The sequence below is a fragment of the Megascapheus bottae genome, chromosome 16 (genome assembly GCF_031878675.1).
Source record: "Megascapheus bottae isolate mThoBot1 chromosome 16, mThoBot2.hap1, whole genome shotgun sequence".
NCBI classification, from domain to species: domain Eukaryota; kingdom Metazoa; phylum Chordata; class Mammalia; order Rodentia; family Geomyidae; genus Megascapheus; species Megascapheus bottae.
The window spans coordinates 12,147,103-12,159,987 of record NC_143524.1 but is presented as its reverse complement, the minus strand read 5'-3'; the positions used below and the strand labels follow the sequence as shown (position 1 = coordinate 12,159,987).

The 12,885-nt window shown below is 49.9% G+C and overlaps 2 protein-coding genes across 9 annotated transcripts in view; one reads left to right on the top strand and one right to left on the bottom strand.

The window, feature by feature from the left end:
* Celf1 (CUGBP Elav-like family member 1) overlaps window positions 1–1,581 on the bottom strand; it is a 79,937-nt gene extending 78,356 nt beyond the window's left edge. For all 8 annotated transcript variants that reach the window (XM_090347707.1, XM_090347708.1, XM_090347709.1 and 5 more), the window contains exon 1: window positions 1,500–1,581. The gene's annotated coding sequence lies outside the window, so the exon portion shown is untranslated. The remainder of the gene's footprint in view (window positions 1–1,499) is intronic.
* A 4,312-nt stretch (window positions 1,582–5,893) lies between these two features.
* Ptpmt1 (protein tyrosine phosphatase mitochondrial 1) lies at window positions 5,894–12,280 on the top strand. The gene is made up of 4 exons (XM_090347704.1): window positions 5,894–6,261; window positions 6,410–6,490; window positions 8,999–9,190; window positions 12,055–12,280. Exons 1-4 carry the CDS (start codon window positions 5,911–5,913, stop codon window positions 12,235–12,237), a joined length of 807 nt encoding a protein of 268 aa, XP_090203830.1. The 5' UTR covers window positions 5,894–5,910; the 3' UTR covers window positions 12,238–12,280.
* The last annotated feature ends 605 nt before the right edge of the window (window positions 12,281–12,885 follow it).

Sequence of the window (12,885 nt, the reverse complement as noted above, 5' to 3'; positions counted from 1 at the left end):
TAGAGGCCTACACTTTAAGACCAAAGACCACTCTTAATGGAAACAGGTGGTGGACAGTCCAGAGGGGGGAACCACTAGGGGAACCCTAAGCTTCTTGGTTAAAGCAACAGCTGAAAGCTCCAGCTTTAGTTTGCCAACAGTATGACTTCACTCTTGGGTAAGTCATGATCAGAAATCACACACTGGGTAAGCAAAGCTAGCTTATAAAACCTGACCGGGGGAGAACCATCGCTCTAGCAGCTCTTTATACATAGCAGAGACTTGCTAATGCTAAAACACAGAGAGCCCTGAGTGTTTCTCTAGAAATCTTCACTATCACTGAAGATTTAGGGAGGAAACTTAAGCATGTTTCACCTGTGGCAAAGGTGAAAAAACGCAATTAAAGCCTCTCCCAATTCAGAGAATCAAAGACAGCGAGCCGACCATTTAAAGGTATAATTCCTGTAAAAGGACTCTTCGGGTATTTGCTTTCCCAACTCTGCAGACATTATATTACACAAGTGCTCTTTAAAAAACTGTTAAAACCTTTTAACTCGACAGTAACAAACGTTCATACTGTTTGCGGACTAGTGAGACAGCGAATCGGACTAGGTTCCATTTTTGCTGAAAACAGACCAAAAATTAAAAAAAATAAATGTCACCTCCGCCACGTACGGGAACGAGAAGCTCCTAAGAGTCCTGTGTGCCATGAACTGGTCTTAGAAAATTAACACGACCTCCAGTTGTCGGGGAGCACTACGACACAGAGCTTTCAATGTGCTCTCCGTGCTCCCGGGGTGAGATCCCAGCCCAGACACCAGGCCATGACTCGGTGAGTACCAGACGGGGGCGGGAGGGGAGGGCGGGCAGGGCGAGCCCAGGCGCTAGCGGATCCCGAGCAGTAACTGAGGTGGGGGGCGGCGGGGGTGGGGGAGCTCGGCTCTTCAGGTTCCAAAAAGGCCAGTGACCACCCCACCCCCCGGGGCGGGGGATCCCGGGGCACCCTCCCCCGAAGACACGTGGGACGACCCGGTCCGGTGAGCGACGTCCGGGGCGGACGGCCTGGGCCCCCCTACGACGGTCAGAAGGAGGTCAGGGCGGCCCCTCAATCCCCACCCCGGGGCAGGGCCACGGAGCAATCCGCTCCCGGAGGCTGAAGGCCAAGGGCGCGGAGACCCGGGGCTCGGGCCACGAGGAGGGCGGGTCTCCCTGGGCGCTGGGCGGGGTAGGGGGCCGCGCGCCCCGAGAGCGCGAAGACACCCGGGGTGCCAAGGGCCCCGACACGCGGGGGGCTTGCCTCAAGGAACCCGGGAAACCCAGAAGCGACCGCGCCCGCAAAGGGGGGCCCGGTGACCCGCGCCGGCCGAATCGGACCCGCCCCGCGGCGCCTCCCCTCCAGCCTCCCTGTCGTCCGTCCGTCCGTCCCTCCCACCCTCAGGCCGGCTTCCCTGCCAGCCGGCCGGTCCTCCCGCCCAAGCGGCCCGTTATCCTACGGCCGCCGCCGCCGCCGCCGCACTCACCAGCGGCTGCACCTGAGCCTGCCGCCGCCTCAGCTGCTGTCTGCGCTTCCGCAGCCGCCGCCGCTACCACCGCCGCCGCCGCTTCCGCCGCCGCCGCCGCCGCCGCCGCCTCGCTGCTGAGGCGAAATCCCGAGGGAAGCCTCCGCGTCCCGCCGCCGCCGCTGCCGCCGCCGCCGCCGCCGCCGCCGCCGCCGCCGCCGCTGCTGCTGCCGCCTGAGCAGAACCCTCCAAAATGGCGGCACTTCCGGCACCTACCACTGGCGGGGAGGGCGGGGGAGGAGAAGGGAGGAGGCTGGAGGAGAGCAGCCGGGAGGAACGTACCACCGCGGCGCCGCCCTTCTTACCAGGCCGAGCCCGAGCCGGGCCGAGCGCGGCGGGAGGGGCGAGGGCGGAGCACCGGCGTCGCAGCGCCCCCTGCACTTAGCCGGTGGAATTGCGGCCGCGCCAAAACCCTGGGGACCGCGGGCGGAGCCCTCGGCTCCTGGAGCCGCAGGGGCGCAGCCCTTTGTCTCAGAGCTCGTTCCTGACTGGCGAATCTTCAAGTTCTGGGTTAGAACGAAGCTCTGGATGACCCTGGGGGTCAAACACTCCCTGCTGGGCATGGATGGTGCCCCTACTCTAAACAAACAAACAAAAAAGATTGGCCGGGCGCGGTGGCTCCCACTTGTCATCCTAGCTACTCAGGAGGCTGAGATCTGAGGATCGTGGTTCAAAGCCAGCCCTGGCACAAAAGGACCTGAGACCCTTACCTCGGATTAACCTCTAGAAAACCAGAAGTGGGGCTTGGCTCAAAGGTAGGGTGGTAGCCTTGAGCTGCAGAGCTCAGGGACAGCGCCCAGGCCGAGTTCAAGCCCCATGACCCCCTCCCCTCCCCCCCACATTGGATGAACAGTGAATGTGGTGGTTGGCCAACGTTGGACATGAGGCACACAGCCTCAGCATCCAGGCTGTCTCTCTTCCAGGCTGCTGCAAGCTTTCAGAGTGCCTTCTAGCACGGTGGTTCCCCAGGTTGCATGCACAACCTGCGAGGCTGGGAAGAAGGTCTTTCAGGATTCTGTTAGAGACTGATCTCCCAGCTCTGACCTACTTTTCCTAGAAAAAGATTAAGAAACCAAAAAGCCAAGGTTAAAGCCTTTAAAGAGATCCTGAGGAGTTTTAAAATCCCAGGGGTCAGCGGGCACCCTGTGGCTCCTCCCTCTAATCCTAGCTACTCCCGGGGCTGAGGTCTGAAAATCACAGTTCTTAGCCTGGGCAGGAAAGTTCTCTTGCTATTGACTACCAAAATGTCAGAAGTGGACTTGTGGCTCAATTAGTAGAGCACTAGCCTTGAGTAAAGAAGCTATAGATTAACTCCTGGACCCTGAAATCAAGCCCGAGAGCCAGTCTTAAAAAAAAAAAAGAAAAGGTTCTAGGCCAGGAGTTTGGCCTACTGGTAGAATGCTTGCCTAGCACGCATTAAGACCTGGGTTCAATTCCTCCGTACCACACACACAGAAAAAAGCCAGAAGTGGTGCTGTGGCTCAAGTGGTAGAGCACTAGCCCTTGAGGAATGCCCGAGGACAGGGCTCAGGCCCTGAATTCAGGCTCCAGGACTGGAAAAACAAACAAGGACCACATCACTGTAGTTTTTGTTGGTTTGAGTTCTATGTCTGCTTGCACCAGAATTTGAACTCAGGGCCTCATGCTTTCTCTTGGCTTTTTCACTCAAGGCTGTCACACCTCCAACTCTGAGGTTTTGCTATTTAATTGTAGATAAGAATCTCTCTGAAAAAGAATGATATATACATATATATTAAATAGTCCAATCAGATAATAAGTTATGTATGACCATTTGTATGTGTATCTATGTCAGAAAGAATCTTTATTAAAATATTTTGATAAAAAAAAAAAAAGAATCTCTCTGACTTGTCTGCCCAAGCTGGCTTCAAATTGAAATCCTCCCAATTCAGCCTTATAAGTAGCTAGGATTACATACAAGCAGCAGCCACTAATGCCTGGCACACCCAACCTTCTTATTTTCTTATGGCCTTGAAGATAGTTCTTCAAGGTCAGTCAGAATCCTTTTCCTGCTTTATCTGCTCCTTGAATAAGGGCTCCCATTTGCAGCAGAGGAACTCCTTGCAGGGTACAGTATCAACTCTGATATCTCATTGCCAAGGAAGGCCACCACCTATTAGGCCAAAGATGGGGACAGAATGAAAAGGAGATTTCAGTAGCACAAACAAAATACTAGACTATTGAAAAGAGAATTCAGTCTGCTGTGAGATTAGAAGAGGCATATAAGGGTTGGGAGTGTGGCTTAGCAGTAGAGCGCTTGCCTAGCATGCATGAAACCCTGGGTTCAATTCCTCAGTGCCACATAAACAGAAAAAGCTGTGGTTCAAGTGGCAGGGCACAAACCTTGAGCACAGAGTGGGTCAGGTCAGAGTCCAAAATCCAGATTCAAGCCCCAGGACAAAGAAAGGAGGAAGAAGAGAAAGAGGAGAAGAAGGAAGTAGGGGAGGGGCAAGAGAGGGGTCAGCAGCAGCAGCATGTAAGCCTTGCACTGGAGGCTCATACCTGTAATCCTAGCTACTCAGGAGGATGAGATCTGAGGATTGAGATTCAAAGCCAGCCCAGGAAGGAAAGTCCAGAAGACTTTTTATCTCCAATAAACTAGCAAAATGTCTGAAGCAAAGCTATGACTCAGTGAATGCTAGGTAAGTACTCTACCACTAAGAGATATTCCTAGCCAAAAACATTTGGGGGGGGGAGAGTTTTGGGGTTAGGCTCAGGGCCTGAACACTGTCCTTGGGTTTTCTCAAGACTAGAGCTCTACCACTTGAGCCACAGAACCACTTCTGGCTTTTTTCCATGTATGTGGTATCAAGGAATCAAACCCAGGTCTTCATGCATGCTAGGCAAGCACTCTATCACTAGACCAAACTCCCAGCCCAATGTTACGATTTTTTAAAAAAACTGTTTTTCTTTTTATTGCTGTTGTTGTTGTTTGTACTGGGGATTGAACCCAAGACATTGCACTTGCTAGGCAAGCACTTTGCCACTGAAGTACATCCCAGCCCTAATGTTATGATTTTTTGCACTTATTCAGGCACTTGGCTCCACAGTCTTAGTCACATTTGGAAAAAAAATTGTAGTGTTGGGATTTGAATTTAGGACTCTGTGTTCAAAAACAAATCTTAGGCCAGGAGTGTGGCCTAGTGGTAGAGTGCTTGCCTAGCATATCTAAAGCTCTGGGTTCGATTCCTTGGTATCACATACTTAGAAAATGTGGAAGTGGGGCCAGGAGTTTGGCCTAGTGGTAGAGTGCTTGCCTACCATGCACAAAGACCCAGGTTCGATTCCTCGGTACCACATAAATAGAAAAAAGCCAGAAGTGGTGCTGAGGCTCAAGTGGCAGAGCACTAATCTTGAGCAAAAGTGCTCATGGACAGTGCCCAGGCGCTGAGTTCAAGCCCCAGAACAGGCAAAAAAAAAAATCGTAATCTATTCATAAGACATAGAAAGAAAAGAATTATTTTTATTTATTTTATTTTTGTTGGTCGTGGCACTTGGACTCTAGGCTTAGGCACTGTCTCTGAGCTCTTCAGCTCAAGGCTACTGCCCTACCCCTTGAGCCACAGCACCAGTTTTTGTGGTGGTTCATTGGAGATAAGAGTCTCCCAGTCAGACACTGGTGGCTCGCTCATGCCTGCAATCCTAGCTACTCAGTAGGCTGAGATCTGAGGATCACAGCTGAAAGCTAGCCCTGGCAGGAAAGTCCCTGAGACTCTTACCTCCAATGAACCACAGGAACCCAGAAATAGAGCTGTGGCTCAAAGTGGAAGAATGCTAGACAGAAAGGAAAAAGCTAAGGGACTGCACCCAGTTACTGAGTTCAAGCCCTACGATCCCTTCGATCCAGGAAAAAAAAAGAAAAATTCCAAATGGTTGGCTATCCCCGTGATACAAATTTAGTAAACAAAAGCATAACCCACTCAATAACTTTTTTTTTTCTTTTTGACAGTCCCGGGGCTTGAACTCAAGGCCTGAACGCTGTCCCTGAGCCTCTCTGGGCTGAAGGCTCGTGGGGACAGGACAAGGCCCTGGTTCCCCGCTGGCCCCCGAGGGGGTGACTGGTTAAAACAGCTCTCCCCTGGGTGGGACGCCCAGAGTCGCCCCTTCCTCGAGGCCCGGGATTGAAGACAGCCCCCCGCCCCCTCCCCCCGCCCGGTAGCCAGGGGTCCCGCGTGTCCGGCTCTCCAGGAGTCACGGCCCAGCTCCTGGGCGGGGTGAGGGGCGTCACCGGCCACCGCCCAAGATCCGGTGCCCCTCGCTCTGGCTCCCCCCGCCTCGGGCCTAGGACGCCCTCGGTTCGCGGGCGGGGCCCCAGGTCCCTCCCCCCGAGTCCCGAGGCCCCTCCTCCAGAGCCATGGTGTCCGCCCCGGGGCCCCCGGGGCCTGGCCGGGACGTCGGAGACCGGGCGTCCGCGAAACCCGGGCCCACCGAGTCGCCATCGCCTGAGACGTCGGGTTCGGGTTCGCGGCCGAGGATCGCGAGGCCCGGGACCCGCAGGTCGTCGCTGCCACGCCCGGGCCGATCGGGCAGGATGGCGGCCACCGCATGGCTCCAGGCCGGCCTGGCCCGGGTGCTCTTCTACCCGACGCTGCTCTACACCGTGTTCCGCGGGAACGTGCGTGGCCCGGCGCACCGCGAGTGGTACCACCGCATCGATGCCACCGTGCTGTTGGGAGCCCTGCCGCTGCGGAGCCTGACGCGCAGGGTGAGCCCGGGCGCCGGCCCCGCCGGAAGCGGGGCAGGGAGGCGGGGAGCGAGAGAGGAGGGGGCTCCCAGCTCCCACCCCCGGACCCGCGGGGGCCTCTGCGGGGGGTGGGGGGGCCCGGCTCAGCTCTTCCTCTTCGCCTGGGCAGCTGGTACAGGACGAGAACGTGCGCGGGGTGATCACCATGAACGAGAAGTATGAGACCAGGTTCCTATGCAACAACTCCAAGGTGAGCACCCCAACTGCCTGTGGAGTTTCCCCTGGTCTTGGGGAACTGCAAAGAGGCAGGTATCTCAAGCCTGTTTGCCTCCTCTGGAGTTAGGGTCTGACCATCAACGCTTAAATGGTTGCTGATGGAGGGGAAAGGCCTTTAAAATTGTCATAAGCCAGGTCAAGTGTAGTGGCCTGTGTCTCTAGATCCAAGGATTCCTGAGACTGGGTTGGGCCTAGGCAACCATAGGGAGACTGGGAAAGTGTGTGGGTGAGGGGTAGGAGGGAGGTGACAGGGTTGGAGAGGTGTAGTCACTGACAACATTTGATTACCGTTTTATGCACTAAGATCAGGAACTAAAATTGAAAGATAACTTTTGGGTGCTTTGCTTGCATTCATTCAACACTGAACACGAAAAATAATTCAAGCTTAGGACCAGGAACGTGACCTTGCCTAGCATGCATGAAGCCCTGGGTTCGATTCCTCGGTACCACATACACAGAAAAAGGCAGAAGTGGCACTGTGGCTCAAGTGGTAGAGCACTAGCTTTGAGAAAGCCCAAGGACAGTGCCTAGGCCCCGATTTCAAACCCCAGGACTGGCAAAGGTGTTCAAGATCAAGGCCCTGTCACTTCTAAGAAAAGCACTTCCGATAATCCCTTATCACAACACATTGTCACTACATTATTCACTGAAAGCCAGGTGCCTGTGGCTCACTCCTATAATTGTATCTACTCAGGAGGCTGAGATCTGAGGATCTCAGTTCAAAACCAGCTGAGAGGCAGCAATCTCTTGAGTCTCCAGTGAACCACCAAAAATCCTTAAGTGGAACTGTGACTCAAGTGGCAGAGTGCTCAGGGCAATGTCCAGGCCCTAGGTTCAAGCCCTAGTACCTACAAAATAAAAAGCAGGTAGCCTTTCCTTGGATTTCCATACACATTTTGTCACAAGACCTCAAAGGTCAGTAGTCAAAATGGTAAGTGCACACTTGTGTGGTGAGAAAGGTGATTGTGGGCATCCACAGTAAACGCTTCATGTCTACATGGGAGGCGGTGACATTTGTAAGATGGAGCAGTGTCATCCGCTAGCCTAGAGAAATCATATCTCCAAGGCAATGGCTCACACATTTGAATATGGTGAAGAATCATCTGGCAGCCTTGCTAAAATAGCACAGTCCTACACACAGCCCCCAGAGATTCTGACTCAGGAACTTTAGGGCAGGACTCAGGAATCTGAGTACTGAGCAAGTCTTCAGGTGTTTCTGGTGCAACTGATGCATAAAATGTAGGCTGCAAAGCCCTGCTTCCAGTTTATTAATTTTATGATGGGGATTAAATACTGATACCATTCAGGGTCATAAAGTCTCCAGTTGTAATTAAGAAGAGTAGCAAGTGCTTTGCTAGTGGCTCACAACCTGTAATGCTAGCTACTTAGGAGGCTGACATCTGAGGCTTGAGGTACAATGCCAACCCGGAAGGAAAAGCCTTGAGACTCATCTCCAATTAACTTACCACAACTAACAGGAAGTGGCATTGGAGCTCAAAGTGGTAGAGCATAGGCCTTGAGCAAAACAGCTCAGGGGATAAGCACCCAGGCCCTAAGTTCAAGCTCTGTGACTGACCAAAAAATAAATAAATGAAGAGTAGCCACCCTTAACTGAAGCATATCCGGTCTTTTTTCTTAATATTTCATTATTGGTTTTATTGAGAGGTTACACGTATCTGAAGTCTTAAAGCAAAAAAATGAAGTTATCCATATCCACTTTGGCTAAGGTCTTTTCTTTCTTCGTCTTTTTTTTTTTTTTTTTTGCCAGTCCTGGGGTATGAACTCAAGGACTGAGCACAGTCCTTGGGCTTTTTCCTCAAGATAAGCACTACTTCCGGTTTTCTGGTGGGTTAATTGGAGATAAGAATCTCATGGACTTTCTTGCCCAGGCTGGCTTTTAACTGAGATCTCAGATCTCAGCCTCCTGAGTAGCTAAGATTACAGCAGGAGATTCTGGGATTTGAAGAACACTGCTAACTGCAACACAGAGGCCAACTGCATGCCTAGCATCAGGCAAGGCCACACCAAGAACGCTTTACACCTTAAACATAGCTCTAATTCAGTAAGCATATCTGTTGAGGAAGTCAATTTTGTACTTTTTAGGCAGGTGCAGTGGCTCACACCTGTAATCCTAGCTACTCAGGAGGCTGAGATCTGAAGATCCTGGTTCAAAGCCATTCTGGGCACTAAAGACTGTAAGACTTACTCCAATTAATTAATCACTAGAAAAGGGGAAGTGCGGCTCCAGCTCTAGGGTGGTGGCTGTGAGCTGAAGAGCTCAGGGACAGCACCCGGGCCCAGAGTCCAAGCCCCATGATCAATCAAAAAAAAAAATTTTTTTTTTCTTTTTAGAAAATAGGAAATAGCAGATTCACATTGGTGGAAATCCTAAACCCTCCTTGTTTCTTTCCTTGCCCTGGGGAGCCGTCCACATTCAGGTTGCTTTTATTCTCTTTTTTTCATACTGTGAACCTGGTTCTAGGAGTGGAAGAAAGTAGGCGTGGAGCAGCTGCGGCTCAGCACAATCGACATGACCGGGGTGCCCACGTTGGCCAACCTCCACAGAGGAGTCCAGTTTGTTCTCAGATACCAAAAGCTGGGCAAGAGTGTCTACGTGCATTGTAAGGCCGGGCGCTCCAGAAGTGCCACGATGGTAGCAGCATATCTGATTCAGGTAAAGCCTATCTGATATCAAGAAAGAGAACTCTCTGGTTTGGCCTTGTCTATAGATTTCCAGAACTTCCAGTTAGCACAATCTACCAGCCCATTACTAGGCTCCAGGCTGCACAAAGGTGGTGTGTGTATAACCTAAGTATGCCATGAAGAGTAAATGATAAAGTACCTCAAGGGCTTCTGAAAAAATGCAGTTCAAAAGACTGGGGGCTGGAATTTGGCCTAGTGGTAGAGTGCTTGCCTAGAATGCACGAAGTTCTGGCCCCAATACTGGCAAAAAACAAAACAAAACAAAACAAAAAACAACACCAAGCTAGAAATTGGTAGTACCCTATTGAATTCTAAACCACTGAGCACTATAGAACATAAAGATAACGCTGCTAGTTAATTTCTTTTTTTTTTTTTTTTTTGTGTCAGTCCTGGACTTGAGCTCAGGGCCTGAGCCCTGTCCTTGGACTTTCTCAAGTTTCTCAAGGCTAGAGCTCTACCACTTGAGCCATAGCACCACTTCCAGTTTTTTTCTATGTATGTGGTACCAAGGAATCGAACATGGGTCTTCGTGCATGCTAGGCAAGCACTCTACCTCTAGGCCAAACTCCCGGCCCTCTGCTAGTTAAATTTTAAAAATATTTATTTTTCTAGTTGTGCAATGTTACAATTACCTAGAATATACTCATTCCTAGAAACTGGAGCTCACTATATAGTCCAGGCTGGTCCCCAAGTTCATGATCCTACCTAAACTTCTCTTTAATATTGAGGTTACAGGGGGCCGGGAGTTTGGCCTAGTGGTAGAGTGCTTGCCTAGCGTGCACGAAGACCCGGGTTCGATTCCTTGGTACCCCACATACACAGCAAAAAAAAGCCAGAAGTGGTGCTGAGACTCAAGTGGTAGAGTGCTAGCCTTGAGAAAGTCCAAGGACAGTGCTCAAGCCCTGAGCTCAAGCCCAGGACTGGCAAAAAAAAAAAAAAAAATTGAGGTTACAATTACAGCACCATGTCTAGCTTCTAGAAATTTATTTTGGGGGCTGGGAATGTGGCCTAGTGGTAGAGTGCTTGGCTAGCATGCATGAAGCCCTGGATGCGATTCTTTAGTACCACCAAACAGAAAAAGCTAGAAGTGAAGCCGTGGCTCAAGTGGTAAGAGTGCTAACCTTGAGCAGAAGCAGCTCAGGGACAGTGCCCAGGCCCCAAGTTCAAACCACAGGACTGGCAAAAATAAATAAATAAATAAATAAAATCTTTTTGGAGGATGCAAGGGATTGAATCCAAGACCTGGGCAAAAGTGTTTCATTGATTTTTTTTTTTTTTTTTTTTTGCATGTGTGTGTGTTGGTTCTGGGGCTCTTGGGCCATAGATCCACTTCTGGCTTTTTTAATGGTGAACTGGGGATGACAATCTCATGGACTTCCCTGCCCAAGCTGGCTTGGAATTGTGATTCTCAAATTTCAGCCTTCCTCCTGAGTAGCACATATTTGGATTTTATTTTCTGGAGTGTGAGGGAGGGAGACTTTCTTGTTCTGGGCCTTAAACTCAGGGCCTGGGCACTCTTCCTTAGCACTGTACCACGGAGAAGCAGCTTCACTTCTGGTTTTGTGTGTGTATGTCTGCGTATGTGCTTAATTAGAGATGAAAGTTTCATGGACTTCCCTACCCAGGCTGGCTTTGAACTGCAGTAGTCAGCTCTGAAACTCCCCAGTTGCCAGGATTATAGGTGTGAGCCACTGGTGCCTGACTAGATTGCTGGTACACCAGTTTTAACATACTTGCTTGGCTGGTACTCTTATTGAGCCACACTTCCAGCCCTTTTTGCTCCCTTTTTGGGGGGAAGGGGGAGGGTCAGTCATGGGGCTCCCTAAGATCTTTTACTTGCTAGTGCTCTACCTCTCTGAGCCACATCAACTATTCCATTTTTTTGGCCAGTCTTGGGCTTATGCTCAGGGCCTGAGCACTGTCCTTGGACTTTCTCAAAACTAGAGCTCTACTACTTGAGTCTCAGCACCACTTCTGGCTTTTTTTTTTTTGTGCCCAGACTAGCCTTAACTGTGATCTTCAAATCTCAGCCTCCTGAGTAGCTAGGATTACAGGTGTGAGCCACCAGTGTCCAGACTGCCAGACTGTTACATTTTTTCAGATATATATATATATATATATATATATATATATATTTTTTTTTTTTTTTTTTTTTTTTTGCCAGTCCTGGGCTTGAGCTCAGGGCCTGAGCACTGTCCTTGGACTTTCTCAAGGCTAGAGCTCTACCACTTGAGCCTCAGCACCACTTCCGGCTTTTTTGTATGTATGTGGTACCAAGGAATCGAACCCGGGTCTTTGTGCATGCTAGGCAAGCACTTTAACCACTAGGCCAAACTCCCAGCCCCTTCTGGCTTTTTTCTATGTATGTGGTACCAAGGAATCAAAACCAGGGTCTTCCTGAAATCAGAGCCTGGTTGCTGTCCTTGAGCTTTCTCAAGGCTAGTGCTCTAACACTTGAGCCATAGCACTACTTCTAGCTTTTTTTTTCTGTGCATGTGGTACTAAGGAATTGAATCAGGGTTTCATGCATGCTAGGCAAGCACACTCTACCACTAGGCCACATTCCCAGCCCGCCTATGAGATTCTTTATCTCTAACCACAAAAAAGTGAAAAGTGGAGTTGTGGCTCAAATGGTAGTGCTACCCTTGAACAAAAGCCCAGACAGAGTTTAAGCCCCAGAACTGTCATATACAAGAAAAGCAAAAGGTTGAAGGACAGCTCCCAGGCCCTGAGGTCAAGCCCTCAAAAGAAATGTCTTTCAACACCTACTTATATGTCAAGGACACATTGATAAAGTCTCTCCTTCTCTGCTGATTTCCTAATTTTGTACTTCAGGTGCACAACTGGAGCCCAGAAGAGGCTATACAAGCCATCACCAAGATCCGGTCACACATTTACATCAGACCTGGCCAGCTGGAAGTTCTGAAGAAGTTCCACAAGGAAATTTCTGCAAGGGCAGCAGAAAATAACCCTAGTCACACACCAAACACATCAAAAACTCAAGATGTCCCTGCTTGATACAGAATAAATTTTATAGTAACAAAGGAGTTTAAGCCAAAAATTGACCTAATAGAATGTTATATATTTTGTAATGGGTTATATGTTTTATAATGGGTAATTTTAATTTTGCTTCCTTTCTCATTTCATTTTCCTGAAATATCACTGGTGTATGGCTAGAGGACAAGATTTACTGTGGCTAAATCTTACTTTTGAAATATTAATCTCAACAAGACACCTCTATTTTTTTTTTTTTTTTGCCAGTCCTGGGAGTGAGCACTGAGCTCAGGGCCTGAGCACTGTCCTTGGGATTTCTCAAGGCTAGAGCTCTACTACTTGAGCCACAGCACCACTTCTGGCTTTTCTTTGATTTTTTTTTTTTTATTATTATTTTTTGGTCAGCTGTGGGGCTTGAACTCTGGGTCTGGGCATTGTCCCTGAGCTCTTCAGCCCAAGGCTAGCACTGTACCACTTGAGCCATAGCGCCACTTCTGCACTTCTGGCTTTTCTAGTATGTGGTACCAAGGAATTGAATCTGGGTCTTTGTGCATGCTAGGCAAGCACTCTACCACTAGGTCAAACTCCCAGCCCCTGTAATACCTAATATTTTACCTAATATTTACCACCATAACTCAGACATTTAATACTAGAAAAAGCAAGTAATACCCA

What these genes read in the sequence shown, in the direction of transcription:
- Ptpmt1 (XM_090347704.1), top strand. Translation starts at nt 5,911, where the DNA reads ATGGTGTCCGCCCCGGGGCCCCCGGGGCCTGGCCGGGACGTCGGAGAC. An exon ending in TCCTATGCAACAACTCCAAG is followed by an intron (nt 6,491 to 8,998) that starts GTGAGCACCCCA and finishes ACCTGGTTCTAG; the next exon opens with GAGTGGAAGAAAGTAGGCGT. An exon ending in TAGCAGCATATCTGATTCAG is followed by an intron (nt 9,191 to 12,054) that starts GTAAAGCCTATC and finishes TTTGTACTTCAG; the next exon opens with GTGCACAACTGGAGCCCAGA.